This window comes from Nomascus leucogenys, chromosome 9 (assembly GCF_006542625.1).
Source record: "Nomascus leucogenys isolate Asia chromosome 9, Asia_NLE_v1, whole genome shotgun sequence".
Lineage (NCBI taxonomy): Eukaryota > Metazoa > Chordata > Mammalia > Primates > Hylobatidae > Nomascus > Nomascus leucogenys.
Genome location: NC_044389.1, coordinates 89,917,970 through 89,941,040, shown reverse-complemented (window position 1 = coordinate 89,941,040; position 23,071 = coordinate 89,917,970). Strand labels below are relative to the sequence as shown.

Below are 23,071 nucleotides of genomic sequence, written 5' to 3'. Positions count from 1 at the left end.
AAACACATTTAGTAATTATTCTTAGGGATATGTCAAGTGTTGTGAACAAGCCTTGTAAAGAGCTCCTAATGAGCAGTATGTAAATGGTTATGTTGTTATCACAAATATGTACTTGTAGTATAAATGGGGAAAAACAGCATCCCAGTGTTTTATAAATGAATATGTGGAGCTTGGATAAAAATTCCAGGCTGCATTTCATGTGGGATCAAAAAGTTCTGATTTTCAAACCACAGTGATGGAAGTAAAGCTGACATTCTAGAATACCGTGTTGCTTGGGTAGAAGGTGGCTTTCCTGACAGTGTTGATAAAGGTATATATAAAAGCTGGAATAAAATGGTTTCATGATATGGTAAAGATAATAAGGATGATGGTTCAGGTGGTTTTTGTTTGCTTGTTTCTGAATTCTTTTTGTTGTTACCTCTTATTTGAGGCCACCTCTCATTTGTAGTTGCCTGACTTTGACATATGTAGTATATTTTAGGAATTTATTCTTTCCCACTAGATAATGGGACATTGTGCTTAATTATTTCTTGTATGTGGGATACTATCTGCTTGAGAGTACTAGTTGAGGGGAACATAGCACTCACAGCCTTCTTTTATGCTACTTTTTGGTTTTATTTTGAGAGATTTTCTTCATTAAGATACCCTTTGGTGAACTCTAAATTCTTGAATCAAACATTTAAATTGTAATCCTGTTGTTATATAGGATATTGTACCTGTGGATGCATCTTATGAAGTAAAAGAACTATATGTGCCAGAAAATAAACTTCATTTGGCAAAAACAGATGCGGAAACATTACCAGCCCTGAAAATTAATAAAGTAAGTTCTTTGTTGCTTTTCACACTAAGTGATACAGCCTTATATACAGTAGTTTGTTAAATTTGTGACTTATAGCAGTATTTGAGGCCAGGGGTGGTATTAGGTAAGGGGCAAAGATGTTGTGGTATATGTCACAATTTCTAAGGATGGGGAATGTGTTTAATTTGTGCAACCATGTTCCCAAATTACCATGGCATTGATTTGCTTTGAGTAATAATATTTATTTATTTTGAACTATCAAAGAACAAATATTATATGAGATCTTTAGGCTTATCAAAAATAATGGGTTCTAAAAGGTCAAGGAATACTAATCCATAGTAATTAAGTAAACATTCTCCTCTTCAGACATGTTTTCTAATCCCTCGCCAAAACTTGACTCTCTCTGTCTTATATTGTTAAGAATAATTTTATTGTGTATCTTAGCTCTGATGATATCATTAGCTGTCTTTCCCAATACAACTGCTTAGTTAAGCATGATGAGAATGGAAACCATAATTTATCATTTTCAAATCTTAGAGAATTTTAGGTTGTATCATTTATGTATACTTTTAAAAAAGGGAGATTAGAAATAAGTATTTGGACTAGAAGTTAGATTCCCCATCCTTTCTTTTAGTATAGTAAAAATCCAAAATACCCAAGGAAGTGCCGCATCTGAAAGTAAGGAGAAAGGAAAACAAAACAAAACTTCTAGGCTTGGAGAAAGACTCTTTAAGTTGTTACCAAAATCCCTGATGGGAGTAAATTATATTGGTGCACTTTGTGTGTGTGATTGGGTCTCTGACCAGAAACCAAGACATGCCAGGGAGTGACAAGAAGGGAGAACGACAGAGCAGAGCAGCTCAGGAAGTGAACTGTTGCAAAAGAACAACAGAATTTGTTGCTTACAGACTGCATGGAGTGAATACACACAGACAAAGGCAGAGAGAAGAAGAATGAGAATGAATGACTATGAATTTACATGTCAGATTGTAGAATCCAGAAAGACAGTAGCTTTTTCTAAATGGAATGTTTTTTCAGTTCATTGGTTCTCAAATTTCTTCAATTGGCAGAGCATCTGGAAGGCACACTGCTATTCTTTGCACCTCCTGACATGCTTATTTCTAAGTATGGTAGCATTGGGGTTAGGCCTTCAATATAGGAATTTTGAGAGGACACAGACGTTCAGTCCCTAACAGATACTGTCTAGAATTGAATTCCAGTAGAGACAAGTAGTAGCCACCATCAAAGGTTTTGGAAAAAAAAAAATTTCTTCATGAATACAGTTTTTTTTCCTGTGAATTGATTTTGCAGTGGAACACATTGGCAAACTCTGGGAATAAATAGTAGGCTGCATTTTACTGTGCTCCACTCGGCCAGGTGCTTTATCTTTCTCATTGGAGAGCCACTGCTGTATGCTCAGTTAAAAAATGAGCATATCCAGCTTACATTAATGATAAGTACATTGTTCATTGGTCCTTTGACGTTCTGATGGGATATGCTAGAAATCTCAAAGTTCAAGAAATAATAGTCTTCATAAAATGAAGAGTACTCTGTCATGGGTAAGAGACTTCTTGGAAAGTATTTTATTTAAAGTTTCTTTCTTTCTTTCTTTTTTTTTTTTTTTTTTTACGGAGTCTTGCTGTGTTGCCCAGGCTGGAGTGCAGTGGCTTCCTTTTTTTTTTTTTTTTTTCCTAACAAGACCACAGAACAGAAGATACTTAATTCTATACACCTTTTTTTTTTAGAATACAGTACTTTATGGTCACTTTTTTGTGAGTCACTTGATGGACCAAGACTCTTCTTATTTATTGTATATCAAGTGACCTCAGCCAGTATTTTCCTTTTGCAGTTTAAATGGTCTTAGCTGGCCAGTGGGGTGATTTCCTGTGTCTTTCCAACAAGATTTTGTTAATCTTGGAAAGATTCCTTGCTTCCTGGCTCAGCAAGATGTTCCAGGCTCACCTTGTACCTTCTAGCCCTATAATTGGACTCAGCCTTTTCTCCAGCCAGCCCTAGTTCCTTTTGGAGACCATAAGCTGTGTGCTTGGGTGCACTGTAAAGGTACCAAACTGTCAAATAAAATGCAGCTTTACAGATAAAGGCGAAGTCTTCTCTATGAAATGATTATGCCATCATTTTACATTTCCTTGGTGATTTATGAGAATAACCATTTTTTCAATACATTTATTGGTCATTTGAGTTTCCTTGACTTCTTTTTTTTTTTTTTTTTTTTTGAGACATGGTCTCACTCTACTGCCCAGGCTGCCAGGCTGGAGTGCAGTGGCGTGATCTCAGCTCACTGCAACCTCTGCCTCCTGGGCTTCAGCGATTCCTGGCCCAAGCAATCCTCATGCCTCAGCCTCCCAAGTAGCCGGGACTACAGGAATGTGCCACCACACCTGGCTAATTTTTTGTATTTTTAGTAGAGACTGGGTTTCACCATGTTGGCCAGGCTGGTCTTGAGCTCCTGATGTCAGGTGATCTGCCTGCTTTGTTTGGCCTCCAAAGTGCTGGAATTTCAGGCGTGAGCCACCTCCTCTGGCCGTAAAGTTTCTCTTGGTTAAGGAGAGTGGTTATCAAAGTATTAGATGATCACTGTTATAATTTTCTGGGAACATTTTAGAAATATTCATGGGCCCCACAGCAAACTGACTGAATTAGAAACTCTGCAGATGAAGCAGTCATCATTTTAGCAAGCTTTCCAGGGGTTTGAGGTAAAGTTTGAGAACCACTAGTTTAGGAGAGGCTGTCCTTATTAGAAATACTTGGAGGCCTAATGTTATTTAAATTTAATAGGAGAAGGAAATATTTTCCTAGTGCCCTTATTCTTTGTTAGTTTGGTATAATCTATACTCATCCTTACACTGTTTGTTTCTGTTGCTTTCAAAATTAAATTCCTAAAGATCATCACTGCTTTTGCTCATATATACATGCAATAGAAAATTTTGCTTTACTTTCAAATTTACTAGGTGGATATGCAGTGGGTGCAGGTTTTGGCAGAAGGTTGGGCAACCCCATTGAATGGCTTTATGAGAGAGAGGGAGTACTTGCAGTGCCTTCATTTTGATTGTCTTCTGGATGGTAAGACATTTTACATTCAAAATTATATTGTATATGGAAGAGAAATTACATAGTTGCAGAGATTTTTCACTGTTTACAAAAAGTAGTAGGGTAACATCTTAATAGAGGTAGCATTATAAGACTAAGTTATATCAGTACCGAACACTTTATTTAAGTGAATCATGAGATCTCATTTTCGTTTTTCCCTTTCCTGACTCTTATTTATTGCAGAGAGAGAGGGAAAATCTGGGGATCAGGGCCGAGGATGGATTGTAAAACACATACAGTTATTCTATGCTGTTTTTGCCTGATCACTGTGGAAAGCTGCTTCCCACCCAGGGCATGTACGTGCTGTGTTTTGCGGTACTGAAGCCCATGCTTGAGCCTTCTAATGAGGAATTGTGGAGTCCTAGTTGAGGAATTCTGAAATATGTGGCTAAAAATGTGGTCCTTCCTATTTTAAAACATTAACAAAAATTTGTCAAACAAATTGATGTCGGCCAGGTGCGGTGGCTCACGCCTGTAATCTCAGCACTTGGGAGGCTGAGGGAAGTGGATCACCTGAGGTCAGGAGTTCAAGACCAACTTGGCTAACATGGTGAAACCCCGTCTCTGCTAAAAATACAAAACTTAGCTAGGTGTGGTGGCGTGTGCCTCTAATCCCTGCTACTTGGGAGGCTGAGGCAGGAGAATTGCTTGAACCTAGGAAGTGGAGGGTGTGGTGAGCCAAGATCATGGCACCACCATACTCCAGCCTGGGCAAAAGGATGAGACTCTGTCTCAAAAAAAAAAAAAAAAAAAAAAAGATGTCCAATGTATTATCATTATAATCCAGCAGCCTTTAATTTTGTGTTGTATACTGTTGGTAAGATTAATTTACTACCTTATGAAAATATTTTTAAATGTCACAGAACCCTACTATAATTGCTACCAAGTTTTTTGTTTTGTGACTTCTTTAAACTGGGTGGTGAAATAGATATTAGAAAACATAATTTCTAATCATTCTTCTCAAGAAACTTTATCACAGGAACATAAGGATTAAATAATGCATTTTGATTTTCTTCCTTGGAACTAATTGCAAAGTCTTGTGGACTACCTCCTTTATAATGATTTAGTCTTGGGCTTGGTGCAAATCTACCTATTCATTTTCCATGTTACACTTTACCTAGTGGTAGTAATTTGAAAAGCAGCCAAGCAGTTATCGTTACTCTCGTTGACATCTTTTGTTCAAAGAAGATATGCCATGATGTCCAAAAAAATATGATTTATTTAGCATATAAATAGTCCAAATATGAATGTGAGAGCACACTTTACTTTTCTAACCCATAGATGATGAGTAGAAAAAAGATTTTTACAGCTTGCAAGGCTGCATGCTGAGACTGTGCCTTTAGTATCACGGACAACACATTTTGGTTTAAATGCAGCCATTACTGTCTTTATTTCTTGGTTAGTGATAGCTGATATCAGTTTGAATTTGACTGTATTAAAAAAAAAACTTTTTGGGTAGTTCTGTCTTCCTATCTCAAGGATACTCAAGTATACTTAATCAACTTGCCACATAAATTGTAGTTATTATGTCATCCTGTTATCAATAAGGATTTAAGTTTTTCCTGAAAAGGCCCAGAAACGTAGTTCTTTGTCTCTTTCATATATTGGAAGTGCACAATATATATTTGGTGATGTTAGGCTTAACCAGCTGATTCGTTCTTGTTAAACAGTTTGTTTTACTTATGTAATTCTATACCAAAATGTTGTACCCAAAGACAGTTTGATTCTTTTAATTTTTGCTTTTTTTTTTTTTTTTTTTTTTAACTTGGGAGGTCGTTTCTCATTCTCCCTGACCTTGTAGCTTGTTCTGTCTTTTCGTTTTTCTGTGCCAGGTACTAGTTGAATACTGCCACCGGACCCACAGCCTTTTATTATTTGAAAAGTGTCCCCTGAAGTGAAAGGTGGATGTAAGTAAAGCCTGTTGAGTAATCCAAGCTGTGTGCTTCATGTTCTTTTGTGCTCTGCAGGAGGTGTCATTAACTTGTCAGTACCTATAGTTCTGACTGCGACTCATGAAGATAAAGAGAGGCTGGATGGCTGTACAGCATTTGCTCTGATGTATGAGGGCCGCCGAGTGGCCATTCTTCGCAATCCAGAGTTTTTTGAGCACAGGAAAGAGGAGCGCTGTGCCCGACAGTGGGGAACAACGTGCAAGAACCACCCTTATATTAAGGTGCTGAAAAAACCTCGCTGCATTTTATCTTGATTTGCCAGTGATGTTTGTGCTGAAATATGGGCATTTTCTGTGTATTGACTTTTCATTGGAATTGTTAATGTTTTGCAGAATGGAGATTGGACCTTACGTGTGATGAGTATTTATGCTCTTGTCATTTTGGTCCAGATAAATATTTATTCAACAAACGTATTTTAAATCTCTATTATATACATGGCACTGGGCTAGGTGCTGATGCTGGGAATGCAGGGCCAGGGACACCACCGGAACAGTGTTTCAGCTCTTGGAGTATACAGTCTTGTCGTGTGCTTAGGAATGTACTTACAATGAGTGTGTGAGGTACAGGCTAAGGGAGCCCTCACCAGGGTGGTTTGATGTGAAAGCAGTGAAATATAATTTCTCTTCAAAGTACCTCATTTATTTTATATATATATGTTGTATGTGGAATGTTATTGAAGTCAAATTTCTGTCAGTTGTTAGGTGTGTTAAGGTAGACTGAGAAAGAAGCTGGGTGCGTTGTTGGCACATAAGCCAAAGCCTCATGGGGAAAAGTAGGGCTGGGGCTGCCTTGTGAAGATGAACAGATCCTGGAGGGTAATAGCTCCTCCTTTCAGATGCAGGGAAAGAAAGTAGTAAAATTGTAAGAAATTTGAGGTGGTGTGGAGATTGGAAAGCATGAATTTGCATCTAACTCAATGATCATTAATTCTTCAAAAGGTTAGGATTGGAGAACACAGAGTGTGGGGTGACCCAGGGCTACAAATTGTTCTGTTAATCAATGTACGATAATAATGAAAAGAATGTTTTTGTTACTTGAAAAGGTATAATTATTCACATCGCTTTTGTTTGCCTTTCATGTGTAAAGATAGTTATTTCACAAGTTTTCTGGGAAATCACAAAATCGATTCTAATTTTATAGCATCTCTAATGTCAATTTATTTGATAAGTCAGATTTACCTCATTTAAGATGAGAGTGGCTTACAACGACTGTATTTAGCTTATGTGAGAAATGTTTTTACTTATTTTGATCTCGGTTTCCATTAAAAAAATTTTTTTTTTTCCTATTAGATGGTTATGGAACAAGGAGATTGGCTGATTGGAGGAGATCTTCAAGTCTTGGATCGAGTTTATTGGAATGATGGTCTTGATCAGTATCGTCTTACTCCTACTGAGCTAAAGCAGAAATTTAAAGATATGAATGCTGGTGAGACATGGATTTAATTACCTAATATAGGTCGGCTTGGAGAGAAAGTTCTAGAAGATTTTTTCCAGTGCTTACTAAAATGTAAAACAATGATGAGTACAGGTAAATATAGCAGTGGAATATGTAAAGAAAGGTAGTCAATCAAAACTAGCCTGTGTAGTTTCATTATATTGATATAATTTGATTTGACATTATTTTGAATACTCTGGAAGCTAGATGCTAATACAGAATTTACCTTTCGTTTATTACAAAACTCGCATGTTAAAGCTGAATGGAACTATAGAATATTATTTGAATAATTCACTCATATATATATGCTTTATATGTCAGTGTTTTACATGAGATATATATATATATATATATGTATATGAATGTCATGTATCTCTGAATGTTTTACTTGACATTCATATATTGGAAGTGCACGGTATGTATTTGGTGATGTGTCACAGCAAATAATGATACATGACCATTGTATCATACCATTGTACCAATGATGTACAACCATGATTTAAACAATAAAGTTGTTTAAAGCAAAAATTAAAAGAAACAACACTGTGTGTAGAAATACTTCTCAAAACAATTCATCAAACTGTCTTTGGGTACAAATTTTTGGTATAGAATTACAGAAGTAAAAGAAACTTAACAAGGAAGAATCAGCTGGTTAAGCCTAACATCACCAAATATATACTGTGTACTTCCAATGTATGAATGTCATGTATCGCAGCAAATAATGGAACGATGGAACTTTTATCATGTTCACTTCATTTAAAAATGTTTGTAGATCTTTATATGCCAGTATGCCATGTGCTGAAGATCCATAAATAAATACTCTAGGAGCTTATGGTGTAGAAGAGAGAGACATTAAACAATAACAGAAAAAGTTGTTTAAGAGCAGAATAGAGAAGCTACAGATGCTGTTCTTTATAATACTGCTTTCTATATTATAAAGCACTCCAGGACAGGATTTTTATATCAAACTTCTTGCTATTAGGTCTTTAACACAGAGATGGGTAAATTATGTGCTTACCCTGGTGCACCCATACTCTTTCTATACCTGCAAATTCAAGGTTCTGTATCAGGGAACAGCCATTCACTGTAGATTTGGGGAGGCCTTTTTAAGCCTTAAAATTGGAAGCATCCTGCAGTTATGCTCCTAATTAATTCCCACCCACTGCAGAGATGGTTTGGCCCTAAGCACTGATGCTGCTGTCTTTCAAATTTTCTGTGTAGAAATCAGATGGATGTGGCTGAGAAAGGGCAGGTGAATGTGTTTGCCTTTTTGGGGTATATAGCTGGCCACCAAACCATGTTTGTGAACCAGAGGCCCTCATTCCAAGCAACTACAGAACAACTGGGAAAGAGCAGGCATTTCGTTTGTGTTTGTGTTAGTGTCGGTGAACTCCAGAATGCTCCTGGTAGGCATTCAGAGTTCTGTGTTCAGACTCTGCCTCACCACCTAGCAGTTATGTGTTTGTGGGGAAATTACTTTTCTCTCTAAGGCTCATGGACAATTGATGAGGATATTGATGGTACCTAAAGCATAACATTTTACTTTAAAAAGTGAAATGAGATAAGATGTTTGAGGCACTTTAAACTGTACTGGTATGTAGTAAGAGATTAAGTTGTTGATATGGTTTGGCTGTGTCCTCCAAAATCTCATCTTGAATTGTAGTTCCCATAATCCCCACCTGTCATGGGAGGGACCCAGTGGAAGGTAATTGAATCATGGGGGTGGTTTCCCCCGTGCTATTCTCGTGATAGTAAGTTCTCACAAGGTCTGATGGTTTTATAAGGGGCTCGCCCTTTTGCTTGCTTCTCATTCTCTCTTCTGACACCATGTGAAGAAGGATGTGTTTGCTTCCCCTTCCACCATGATTGTAAGTTTCCTGAGGCCTCCCAAGCTATGTGGAACTGTGAGTCAATTAAACCTCTCTTCTTTATAAATTACCTGGTCTTGGGCATTTCTTCATAGCAACATGGTAATACAGGTGCCTTAATTTTTGTTGTGTGAACTGAAGCTAGACTTTATTCATGTGAAGTTTAGAGCAAGAATTATCTGTTTATACCTAAGTTCTGCTGTAGACTGCTGAAATTTGAAGTGTTATGAACTTAATAAAATGGGTTAAGAACTGGAGGCCTCAGATGGGCCACCCACTCTTCAGTGCTCCATAGTTCCTACCTAGTCTGCTTAACTCATTCACATTTCTTTCTTGGCTCCTTTAGGGTTTTTGAGTGTGGGATCCCTTTTCCCCTTTTATACTTTACTCCTGAATTTGAAGCAAATATTTGGCTTAAATTACTGATACAGAAACTTCTTTGAGTGCTATACTTGGTACTGCCTGTATAACAGCTCATTTCTCTTCTTTTTTGCTAAGATGTTTTAGGCCCGGTATACAGGAATGAATAATGATTGATACAAGTTAATAATGATGCCCCACTCTTTTTTGTCAGCGTGTGATTTAAGGGTCAGTGCATTAAGTCATTTCTGGCCATTGAGATCTAAGGAAGAGGGTTTTCAGGAAAGATTTTCTTTCCAACAGTTTGGCTTATGCCAGACAAATTCTGCTTTTTTCACCCTTCTCTTTCTTCCTGTTTTGGATGTTTGGAGTTCCTGCAACCATTCTTTTTTTTTTTTTTTTTTTTTTTGAGACGGAGTCTCGCTCTCTCACCCAGGCTGGAGTGCAGTGGCGCGATCTCGGCTCACTGCAAGCTCCTCCTCCCGGGTTCACGCCATTCTCCTGCCTCAGCCTCTCCGAGTAGCTGGGACTACAGGCGCCCGCCACCACGCCCGGCTAATTTTTTGTATTTTTAGTAGAGACGGGGTTTCACCGTGGTCTCGATCTCCTGACCTCGTGATCCACCCACCTCGGCCTCCCAAAGTGCTGGGATTACAAGCGTGAGCCACCGCGCCCGGCCAACCATTCTTGTATTCATGAAAATTCCAAATATGCTAACTTTTGTCCTTATACTGTGAGTTTCTCATCCAACCGTGGAGTCATTTATCTCCAGATTTCTTATTCAAAGAGATAACATATATTCAAATTATTTAAGATACTTTTAGTTGGGATTTCTGTGATTTGCAACCAGAAGCATCTGGTAGTTTATTATATGTACACTTCCCTTTTCTGCTGGTGAACAGAAACATGTTTAATGGAGGACTTGCTGTGACCATGTTATTTAAGTGTTTGCCAAAATTTGAATTCGTATCTGGAACTGATGTTAGTAAATTAATTGTTGGCACTGTTGAAAGGGTCTTATCAAGGAATTATTCATAATTAGGGACTTTCATATTACATCTGTTTTGCACTCTTCTTTGTGAGCCAAACATTTTAAGTCATTTAGAGAATGTGTTGCATAATGAATGATTTCAACTTTGTTTAAAGTAGCTGAGAGCCAGTTATTAGCCTTACATCAAACAACAAAAATTAGAGTGTTATTTTATTTTTTCCATTTTTATACTGAGGCAAATAAGCAACAGACCGAGGAGTTTACTTTGTAGTTCTTGTTCACTCTTTTAGGAAGCCAATAACAAGTCAGTTCTGATGTGTTCAGGGGAGAGAAAGCAGGGAATTTATTTATTTATTTTCTTAATCTAGGATTTCTTTTCTTACTTCTTCCTCCTTCTCCTCCCCTCATCTTAGAAGTACTTTGATTACCCCATGTGAGCTATTGTCCTGTGCACAGCACTATCAGTTTGGCTGTTCTTAGACCATTCTGTAGCTGGAAGGATTGAGAAGTCTTTAATACCTACACTAAAGGTGATTGCAAGGTGATACATTTCCAGATGGCAAGTTCTTTGAATTACCGATGATTGACCAATATCCTGGAGGGGAAGAATGCATTTCACTTAAGCCAAGTAAGAGCCTGTTAGTGTTTATTAAACATAGAATATTGGTGTCCTGCTGATTGCAAAGGGAAGAGTTGACATAATTTCTTTCAGACTAGTGTGTGGTAGTACAGTGTTGAATAAATCTGAGAAAGCTTTATAGCGTTGCTGAATTACAAACCACATTTTAAGTGAGTAAATGGAGACATCAGAAGAATGTTTTAAGTAAAGTTGAGGATGATACATGAGAAAGCTGAGGCAGAAGCAGATCTATGTTTGGCTCTGAAGTAGATAGTGGATCTCAATGATAAGTGGCAGCAAGCCAGAGAGCTGAGATTGGGTGAGGGGAACCTGTGTCAGTCAGCTCCCAGCAGAAAGCAGAAGGCACACTCAGATGAGGCTTTGAGCATAATTCAGTGAAGCAAGTATTTAAAGAAAGGTGGTCAGAGTTAAGGGAACCTACAAGGAATTGCTGAGGTGTCCAGGGACTAGTGGCATTGGGTAGTGTTAGCCAGTCCCAAAGGGGTGAGAACAGGAAGCAGTGTTTCTGAAGCCAGGTGGGAGCTGCAGCTGTGGGAGGGCCACTGGGCAGAAGCTGGTTGCAGGGTCACTGGCACAGCCAGAATCACAGTGCAGAGGCAGATGATAGTGGGGAGAAGAGCTCCCCAAAAGCTTTTCTCCGTCCATCCTCTGGTTGCCTGCTAATGCCTCCACTCTCAAGGCAGAAGGACAACAGCCCCTTCTAGGGGAAGCCCTGAGGGACACCTGTGCTCCCTACCCCAGGACATCAGAGAATAGATGCGGAGGGGAATGGCAAATAAGTGGCACGGAACCCAGTTGGCACAAAGCTTTATAGTGAACATCTTACTTTAATTTGGAAGTGTTTTTAGTCATGAGAATAGAAAGTAGTTCATTGCTGCCATACTTTAGAATATGAATTTACCAGTTTGTGAAAAATTCTAATATCTTTATATTTGTTCAAGGGGCCCATCTCTTATTCCTTTATTTCTCCCCCCTGGCTTAAGCAGTTTGAGTAAAAGAAAGACTGTTAGTTTATGATAATCCCAAGGGAGGAGGGGAGATCAAATTGCTTTGTTATTCCAGGTCCCTTCACAAAAACTCCCACAAGAACAAACATTAAGCACACACACAACTCTAGCAACCCTAGAACCATTGTCTTGTTTAGCTACTATATTGATTTAGGGAAAATCAGAAATGTCTGTTCTTGGAGCTTTAGGGCAGAGAGGCAGATAGAAACCTTGGGTGGGAGGGAAGAAAGGAATTATTAATTACTGCTCTATGTAGCGCAGTCTTACAGTGAAGTTAAGAGGAAAGAAGCAAGAAGATGTTGTAATTCTGTGTTCAGTGGTTGGGGTGGATACTGGGGCGCTGGCTGTGGGCTGGGATGTGAAGCACAGTTCTGGGAAGTTTGAGGAAGGGTGACTAGGATTTAGGAGCACTGCCCTGCTCATCACCTCATTCATTTATTTGCTGAGTTGCAGTTGTCTTTGGATACTCAGCTTGGAAAGAGTAGAGTCTGGGTCGCTCTGCACTGTGCCACGACAGTCCTTGCTGGCAACGCCTCTAGATGAAGCGGCCTGTGGCTTGTCCTACATGTGTTCAGGGAATGCTGATATCTTCATTTCCTTCCTTGTCACACATATATGCTCAGGAAAACTTTCTTCACTTTCTTCTTCCTCTTCTGCCTGCTGGAAGGAAAGGGATCAGACTTCACTTGTTTCCTTAGTGTATTGGCTCCTGGACTAGGTGATAGGAAATCCAGAGGAAAGGGAGAGAACTTGCTCTGCTGGGAAGTTCCTTCACATAGACATGCAGTACAGGAGAAGGAATAGGCTTTGGGGGCCAGACCCAAATTTGGCTTGAGATGTGACAGTAATAGGAAAGGTAGAAGAATTGAGGGAAAGAGGTAGGTAATGAGCAATGTATATTGAAATAGTTTTTGTAATACGTCTGTCCGGTGAACTGGAAGGAAGGACTTAGAGATGTGGCTAAGAGAAGCCATCTGTATGTGTGCGGTAATTGAACCCAGGTGTAGGGGTAAGCTTCCAGTGAGTCTGTCAAGAAGGAATTTCATAGGGCCCAGCAGTAAGCCTTGTGGCTCCAAGAGGACCACAAGATGTCAGAAACAGGTGGTTAGACCAGAATGGCCAAGCGGAATAGAAATGTCATATGTTTGATTATAGCTGTGTAAAAATGTATGCAACAAAGAGAAAAACTGGAAGGTTGCACAAAACAAAAGACTGTGCTTTCAGGACAGTGCGTTTATGGATGATTTTCTCATTAAATTTTATTGGTTTTCATGGTTTTTTCTTCAAAAAAAAAAGCATAGAGAGGCAGATGACATATAAAAGGTTGGTGCCAGGGTTGGAAGGCCTTAAGTGGTGTAGATTTTTATGTCAGTCAGTAGAGAGGTAAGGACCACTTAAATCAGGAAAGTGCCATTTGAATTTGGCTTGCATTTCATCCTCACTGTTGCTGGAACAGGAAGGAATTGGTTGAATCAATGAATCCAGTCCAGCAGTGTCATGTGTAGGTGAAGACGCCCATTCTTTTCTTCCCTAACTCGGTCCTCCACACTGTGGTAGTGCTGTCACCAGTCTTGTGGTAATAGTGTAGAGGAGTAAGTGAAGGAATATTGTCATGTCCTGCCGGAGTTGAAGGAACTATATTCCTTTTAACGTGTATTTATTCTCTTAGGGAACGTCTTTGCTCCCCTGCTCTGACTAGACTGCAAGCCCCAGGAGGGCAGGCCAGTTTCACTACTCCCTCAGGCTCAGCATGTCTCCAGCTGCATTTGCATCCTGTCCCTGGTGGGTTTCTTCCCTGTCACTGGCTGTCGTGTAAAGTTGGGTAGGGGAAGAAGACCTATTTGAAGACAGACCTTGTGAAGAGATGATGAAGGCTGAGTGTGCTGGTAATTAGTGTGCTGCAAATGAGATGTGGGGAACAGAAGGGACTCATTACATGTGGAGGACAGGGCAAGAAAGGAAGCTGAGCCTCTGAGGTAGGTAATGGTGAATTGCTGGTGAGGCGCTTGTGGAGCACTAAGAGGCAGTTGGGGAGACAGTAGTCTGAGCTTGGGTAGAGTTCTGGTCAGAAGACCCAGGTTTGTAAATCACTAGTACCTAGGGCTCTGCTCAGTGACCTCAGGCACCTGAGAGCAGGGTTGGGAGGGGCTTGACAGGGAGGGCGGCGCCTATTCTTGCTGTTGTCATAGTGTGGCATTATTCACCAGTGTGTAGACTGTGGTCTGTCAGATGAGCCTTCATCAGATGTCCCCATTATTCTTTGAGCACTTCCCTTCTTAATGGTGCAAAAAGGTGTTCCAGCTCATGTTGTACTTTGCTTGCCCCAGCTCTAAAAGCTGCCATTTGCCAAGGAGCTCTGGTTTATGTAAGTGGGGAATGGTATTTAGAATGTATGGGCTTTTGTTTTGCTTCTTGCCACTGGGTAGTCATTGTTTGTAGGACCAAACAATCGTCCTACAAAAAAAAAAAAAGTGGTCAAAACTAAGAGATGTGTGTGTGTGTGTGTGTGTGTGTGTGTGTGTATATATATATATATCTGTAGTTCTAGTGGTCAAAAGGGATATCTTGGCATCTTTTATGTCCATACGTAAAACAAAATGTGAAGTACATTGAGAAGGATAGAAAAATGTTAGGTCTGTTTCCCTCCTCCCATCCCAAAGCAAAATAATTTTAAATGCTTGTATATCAAGACTTTTCTGTTTTTTGGACCTAATGTTCTATCAGCTATTTCCTTGGTGAAAACCAGCCCTGTTCTGTTCATGTATAAAGGTAACGTGAGGAACTTCCAAGAGTAATGATCATGCTGTAAATCTTGGATTTTACATGATGTGGCAAAATGAAAACAAAAAGTCCCAGTTAAGTAGGATGCCACAGTCTTCCTGTGATACCTTTTGTTATGGTGATAGAAGAGGGTCAGAATTGAGAATAGATTGGAGAAGATGTGCTATTTGGCTTACAGATTGTTAGAAGAGAGAGGCTGTTCCTCTCCCTGAGTCGAGCTTGGATCAGCATGGCATGATGCTTTGTCAGGTATTGTGAGGGCGGTGAAATACAGAGCTCCTCTAACTGGATTGGAAAGGTTTCCTGCTAGCAAGCACCACGTAGGAATGAACCCAGGGTTGTAAGCAGGAGATAAGGAGTTAACCAGTTTCATCTGTCTAGCAGTTTTCATTGTTTTAAGGGATATTGTTGTTGGTAAACTATAATCCAAAATTCAGACCTTCGATCATAAAACAAAATATGGTTCTAGTCGAGCAAAGTAATCGTAAGTGAGCATATTTGGACAGTAAGTAAATTTTTGAAACTACAGATATATTTCTCTACTTTTCTGTCTCCCTTAGTAAAGTATTATCTTAGGTCCTTTGGAGGGATTGATCTGGTGGGTAACTGAGGCACAGACCAAAAATGTTTGTCTATGGTAAGCAGTGGATCCAGGATATTAGGACCAGAAAGTCTGGTGATTGCTCTCATTTCCCATGAATGCAAGAAAGTAATTCTTATAAATCCATGATTGTTATATTACATATCCTCAGATAAGTATGATTTACTTAATATTGTATAGTAGAAGTGTAGGTCATGTTATCCTAAATGGTCAAAGCAGTACATTTTTTTTTTTAACAGTTTTCTGATTTCTGAGTTTGCATATGTTTGCTCAATCCTAAGTATCAAGTTTTAAGAAAAATTGCATATCCTTTGGAAAGTAATCTGTTAGAAACATGCTATTCTTAACTCTGGAAATTCTCTTTTCAGATGCTGTCTTTGCATTTCAACTACGCAACCCAGTGCACAATGGACATGCCCTGTTAATGCAGGATACCCATAAGCAACTTCTAGAGAGGGGTTACCGGCGCCCCGTCCTCCTCCTCCACCCTTTGGGTGGCTGGACAAAGGATGACGATGTTCCTTTGATGTGGCGTATGAAGCAGCATGCTGCAGTGTTGGAGGAAGGAGTTCTGAATCCTGAGACGACAGTGGTGGCCATCTTCCCATCTCCCATGATGTATGCTGGACCAACTGAGGTAGACTGCTTGTAAGATTTTCACTGCAGCAGTGTTAAAGCCACTCTTACTAACACAGCTAGTGTCACCATCCGATTGCTTTTTCTCTGCTCTGTAGGCCTGTTCCAAACATTTAGCATACATGACATACTCTCCTGCTTGTTAGGGATGTTCCCTGGATGTTAGGGGCAGCCTTGAGAAAGGAAAGGTGGGAAGAGGTTTCACTTGCTCTTGTGGGTCTTGGTCCCAGTTGTGAAGTAGGGGATGTTCCCTGCAGACAGGGCTGGGCATGGTTGGGAAGGTATGCCACAGCTCCTCTTGTTGCTGGCCACATTGCAGACACAACAACAACACTGATCTTGTCCTGTTACCAGCGTTCTAGGTCTTTGTTAAAGAGGGGAGCTGGGCAAAGCCTGTTTGTTTAAATTCTTCTCTATGTCCTTGTGTTTTCAGAGATCGGCACATTCCTTTCCTCTAGGTATAGGGAGGGCACCTCTGCAATGAGAGTCTTTTGACCTACTTCAGGAGAAGATCTGCTAGGTTGTATGACTGCCTTAGGGCAAGGTGAGAGTGGCTTGCTTTCTTCTGCTGTTTTCTCAGATGCCAAGGTGCCATATTTTGGAGTAGTGTGTCCTGAACCATATCAATATGCTAGCTGCAGCAAGTCCTTCCCTGGCCTCAGATTCAACTCTGCTCACTACCCGCAAGAGCATGGTCTAGTGGAAATAATACAAGACTGTTGTCGAGGAGTCCAGGCACAGTTCTGGGTCTGGGTTGCCACCAGCTGGTTTGCAATCTCACATTAGACTTCTTGAGACCTCTCTAGACTGTGTTTGAGTGCACAGTAGGTGGTGTAGGTAGGACTAAGTGTTCTTTAAGATTCTGTCCCATTCTGATTGTTTCCTAATTTGTCTTATTTTCTTTTAACTTCACATTGAAATATAATGTATATGAGAAAGTATATATGAAAAAGTACATATTATTTGTACTTACAGAAGCATTAAAAGAAAAAGCACATCTTTCATAGATGCAAGTAAATGAATTTTTCCCATTGGAACAGAGGCATACAATCAGCTTCCAGATTAAAAACAAATTTTTATCATCACCCAGAAGTTTTTCTTCTTGCCCCTTTCTGTTCACTACTTGTCCTCCCCCTAGGAGTCATCAGTACCCTCACATTAACATCATAGGCCCACCAGTTAGCTTGTGTTTAAGATTGGATACCCTGAGAGCAGACTCTGAGAGTGAGGTGAGGGTTCAGGAAGTCTCTTAGGGAGAACTCTTGGGATCAACACCTCTGGAAGGGAAGAGAAAGGAAGGGAGCAGGATTCTGTAGAGCGGGAGGTCGAGCTACAGTTCTGTCTCAGTGGAGGCTTTAGTTGAGTCCATGGGGAGCTCTGGAAAGGCCCTTCAGAGATGTCCAAAGTTGCATGGGAAATAGGCATTATATCTCCGTGTTTCAAGGAGTTGGCTGCCCATGGGAGGGGGCATACCTTTGGGTGCTGCTGCTCCTTTCAACAGAAGCAGTTTCTGAGTGAGGCGACAGCTGCTGGGTGTCTGCTGGCAGCTGAGAACCTGGAGAGCCTGCTCCCTTCTTGCAGGAGGCCTGAGTATTGCATCACAGCATTAAATCCAGCTGGTTTTTAGTATTTCTGTAATTCAAATCATACCGCATATATACTCTTTTGTGTCTGGCTTCTTTCACTTTACACTGTGCTTGTGAAACTCACCTTTATTGTTATGTAATTAGTGGCAGATTTTTCATTCTTGGTGCTGTGTGGTGTTTCGTTGTGTGATTTTACCCAATATTGTTGATGGACATTTGGGCATTTGACAGATTTTTGCTCTTAAGAATAGCACTGGCGTGAAGGTTTTAGTGCATGTCTTTTTGTGGACATTTCTGTTGGTTATACCGGGGGAAGAATTGCTAGGTCCTGGGATATGTATTTGTTCAGCGTTAGTAGATTCTACCAGTCAGTTTTTTGATGTGGTTGTACCATTTTACACTCCCATCAGCAGTGTATTGCCTCACCAGTACTTGAATGTCCTTTTCATTTTAGCCATTTTGGTCCTTTAGTCCTGATTACTTAGCCAAGCACTCTGTAATACTTTTCCTATTTCTTAACCAGCCTTAAAAAATCTCCTCATTGGACCAGTTTCACTGAAATGGAGTCTTAGTAAATGAGTTGTAGTTATAAAGGATTGAGAAATAGAATATAAGTCCATATTTTATTGATTTCTTACTGTATTTTTCAGACAATATTCTGAATGCTTTACATATGTTAACTAAATCTTTATAAACATTGCTAGTTAATGCATAACTTATGTTATTCAGTTATTTGTTGTAAGTTTTATGTTAGGTTTTATAGCTTATGTTATAAGGATTAATCCTTATAATACTAAGAGGGTAGGTACTATAATTATTCACAGTTCACAGGTGAGGAACCTGAAGTAGGGAAGTTAAACTATGTTCAAGATCACGTAGTAGTAGTAAATGGTAGAGATAAAATTTGAACCTAAGTAATCTGGCTCCAGAGCTATGTACTATAATTTCACATAATTTTTAATATTATATAACATTAAAATATTTTTTAAAATATGTAGCCACATCTTTTTTGAAAAGACTGAAATAAATTCTTATAATATCCTGTAAGAGTTCCAAAATAGTGAGTTAGGATGGCCCTGGCAACATTCGTTAGAGGTGGAATCTCCAAATAAACTTATTTTTTTATCAGAGCCTAGAGTTGTGGGTTGTGATATTCTTTGTATAATATGTATTCTTAATCTTTGTATTCTTACAATACCTGACTCATGATATTGGTGATATCTGCCTATGTTTCTGTTGTTGAGAGGAGCAAATAGGATCAACGTAAATCGTTTAACACATTGCCTGGCTCATGACAATATGTGGTAATTAATATAATTGGCGTCCTTTAAAAAACTACTTTGCTGCAAATTCTCAGCATTTCTAGGATTCTGGCCCCACATCCGAGGAACTGTCTATATCTCCAGGCTGCTTCATAAGTCTGTGAAGTCCTAGAGTTTGATTATGGCAGGGAGCCTGGGATGACCTACTGCCTAATAGGCTTCATGTCAAAGTGTGTGTCCTAGCCCTGATTTGGGATATCCTTTGGTGTTTAATAATATATAAAGCTAATATAAAGAAATTGAAAATACCCATTTTATGAGTGCCTATGCATGTGTCACTCACTGAATAGCTGCTTTGCATGCATGCATTAGGTTACCCCACAACTTGGTGAGGAAGGTTTTATTCTTGTTTTACCGGTGAGATTACTGAAGCTCAGAGAGGCTAAGTGACATAACTGTAGTCTGTCAAAGAAGACCAGAGCTGTACAGTGATTAAAGTAATAAAAACAGAACTTTATTCAGGAAATATTGCAACAGGAGAATAAAGACCTCAGTATAGAACTGGGCTCAACTCTGAATACAGCATGGACAGGTGGGGATTGATAGCAAAGGACAGGGTGAAGGTAAGTGGATGGAAAATTACTGAGAAGAAACATTGGAAGTAGGGGATTCTGGGATAAAAGGGATTCTTGCTGAAGGCAGGCCAGGATCATCAGATACCTGGGAAGTGGGTGGAAGATAAGGAATTTGATCAGATAATGAGGGTGAGCAGATACTGAGAATAGAGGATTCTTAATAAACAAACTTAGCAAGATTTTTGCTACAGTTGGGCAATGCAGGCCTGATAAGGATGGACACTGAAGGTCAAGGCTTAGAGGGCTCAGAGGAGCCTGACTAGTTAGTGTTCTGTCTAGGAGAGACACAGAACTGGGACTGAAACTTGGGCCTGTTTTTTTCCTTCTAGGGCTCCTTGCTGCCAAGTAGCCTCAAAGTAGCTTTGTGCTTTGGCATTTGGAGGGAAGGCCAAGAAGTTAGTTGTTCTGGGTGCCTACAGAGCTCCCAGGTTTTCTAGGGAGACTAAGAGGCACGTTAAAGCTGTGTCTGTCTCTACATCTCTGTCTGGAGTGTGAATTGTGAGCGTAAGAGATGTGGTTCTTTTCAGGAAGGCCCAGCTCTGATGCCTGAGCAAAAGGCGGTTTTTTAACTTCTGAACTTGTAAAGAATAAGCTTTGGAAATTCTAGTAACCATCTTAATATTTCAGACCATGAAGTGTTTTAATGTTTTTGGCCTGACAGTGTTTAGGCTGTTGGATTGAGCTGCTTAGGAAAAGTATCTTTCTCGAGGACCTAACTTGTGTGTTTGACTTATTTGGCTTATTTGCAGCCGTAAGTGAAGAATTTTTTTGTAATTAAAAAAAAACCTCTCATTTTTGTAGCTTTTCCAGTGACATCAGGAAAAAGTCTGTCAGTAATGCTTATTTGCCAACTAATAATAATAAAATAAAAACAACGACTCTTCCTTTAATCATTTTCTGTAGGTCATTTAGAAGGCATTGGTACCAGATTTGTTTCCTTAGCACAAATGCTTTTCAGAACCATGGGCAGCTGTTAAGCCTATTTGGTTATCAACAGGATGTTCCTGATTTTTACAGTCTATAAAGATTCTATGGCTTGAATCCTAAATTCCATTTCAGGAATGGAGGAGGCGAGGATGTGGAGGGAGTGTTAACTTTCTAATGCTAAAATGGTGTTATAGATACACATTTTGTCTTTGTGAGGTATTAATTGACTATGTAGGAAATTCTATTTGTCTCATCTCACTAAATACTAAATCCAGTTTTGTGAAGGATAAATAATGCTTTCTAAGACCTGTGACATGAAGGTGTCAAAGGTAAGATGTTTTTGAGAATGTGGATATATGTTACTAACAGCTACACCCTCAGTTTATGAAGTTTTAATGAGGATTATCAGTTGAATTTGGGGGAAAATGCAGTTGGAGGTAGAGATTATCCTTTGCTATGAAAATTACCCATGCACTGTTAATTGACTCTTTAAAAGAAACTGATTCTGTGTAAGCGAGTGGATACCCTTCACCAGGGACAGTAGAACATACTATGACATGGATGCCAGTGTGCTTGTTTAATTAGTCCATGCTTTACACCAGTATCTGGAGCAGCGAGTAGGGTGTCTGTTAGGATATAAACTTGTTCTTCCCTCTACACACTTCCAGGAGCTCTAGCAACTGATGTTACTTCTTGAGATCTCAGTCTAATTATACAAGCCATAGACACCCAAGTTTTACTGGTACCTTTGACTCTCCTTGGGGGTCTTTGATAATTTTGGCTTCTCATTTATCTTGTTCCAAAGTTTATTGAGTAGTATGAGACAGTTCACAGTCTCTTTTCCAAAATCTTTAGGATTATGTATTACTTGTTTCTCCTGATAGGTCTGGGATGGTACCCCCGTATTAAAGCCCATTAATATTCTTGTGGCAAAGTAAATGATTTTTCTCACAAATAGGATCTGCAAAAAGGCTGGTAGAAACTTCCTCAGTTTTGGTCAGGTTTTGCTACCAAGTGAGTTACAAAACTGAGTTTTAGATTTCAGAATTTTAGATAAGCAATTGTGGACCTGTACCACAAATGCATTTAGAGTGTGTTGATTTACTTTGAAAGTAATTTTGGGGATCCCTGTAGTCTATTTTATATACTTTTAGCTTATATATGTCTTGAGAACTGAACTTATTTCATTAGGAAGCATCAGATTTTGCAGGTGTTAATAGGTTGCTTTTCATAGGGAAAAAATGTCATTTTTTTCTATCAATAGAGTTTCAGTTCAGAATTTGTTCTTGCTTGTTTCTTACTAAAGCAGTATCAAATTCAGATTTGTCTGTTAGTCTGATTTTTCAGGTTTTCCTGATTTCCCAGCTAGGTAATCTATACAGTTTCCTCCCTAAATGTCCTTGACACAGCGTCAATAGCTCAGTATGAATAGGAATGTGTGGGTTTTGGGGTTGCACAGACCCAGGTCCAAAGACTTGATCCTTCACTAGTTCATTTTGCAGCTAGGATATGTTATTTGAATTCTCCAAGTCCCTGTTTTCTTATTTGTAAAACAGGAATAATAACTATCTTATTGATTTGCTGTAAACATTAAATAATATTTATAAAACATTTTGTACAGTGACTGGCATATTAGGAAGAGCTTGGTAATTGTTACCTATTTTAATTTCTTCTTCTCACCCTAATGAAGGACCTCATGAAATACTTTCCAGTGCCTTATCACCGTGGTTGCCTTCCTCTGTTTTCTTAGAATAATAATCAGTGGGAGGGCAGAGAGCCTCTTGAAGGTCCCTGGGTTTGGGAGGCAGGAAGAGGAGCTGGAGGCTGAGCACTTCTGGGCTTGCTGTCTCCACTCTGAGCCCACACTCTGGGAGGGCTGATACTGTTCTCACCTGACTGGGGGTCTGGGGTTAGCCAGGGCACGGTCATTTCCAAGAATAAAATTAGTTTGGTTGCTGATTGTTCTGAAAAAAATGCAGCTCTTACATTTGAGGTATATCTTTTTGGAGATTGAGAGATTATCCTTAAAGGAAATTTTGGGGAAATTCTGTATATCTTGTATTGGGCCTCATATAAGAAATGAAGAATTCAGACTCCATGATCTAGACTCCCTTTCAGTTCTTAAAATTGTATGAGAGTTTTTGTAAGGTATGTTTAATTCTCTCCTACAAGATGAAGAATGAAATGTCCAAGTAAATTTCATAATTTTTGTATCGCAAACTAGAAATGTGACTCTCATGAGACTACTGTTCAGTACCAGTACAGAGTAATAGAACTTAATTGAAACACTTAGAATATCAGTTTTATTAATACAAAGAAGACCAAAAGCCACAGTATCAGGAATCTGTATGATGGGAGGATGAGCCTCGCCTTTCACTTGCCTGTCTAGATTCTTCCAGTCAGCTTGAAGAGTTTAAAATAATGCCTATCTCTGGAAAATCAAGAGGCAGGCCACTATGATTTGGGAATTTCAAGAAAACATAT

General features: G+C 39.4%; 1 protein-coding gene across 2 annotated transcripts in view; it reads left to right on the top strand.

The window, feature by feature from the left end:
* The window catches only part of PAPSS1 (3'-phosphoadenosine 5'-phosphosulfate synthase 1), a 107,198-nt gene that overhangs the window by 59,512 nt on the left and 24,615 nt on the right, over window positions 1-23,071 (top strand). For both annotated transcript variants that reach the window (XM_003257739.4, XM_030819190.1), the window contains 5 exons: window positions 707-820; window positions 3,769-3,880; window positions 5,875-6,080; window positions 7,149-7,284; window positions 15,910-16,178. In XM_003257739.4, the coding sequence (XP_003257787.1) occupies window positions 707-820; window positions 3,769-3,880; window positions 5,875-6,080; window positions 7,149-7,284; window positions 15,910-16,178 (837 nt within the window). The remainder of the gene's footprint in view (window positions 1-706; window positions 821-3,768; window positions 3,881-5,874; window positions 6,081-7,148; window positions 7,285-15,909; window positions 16,179-23,071) is intronic.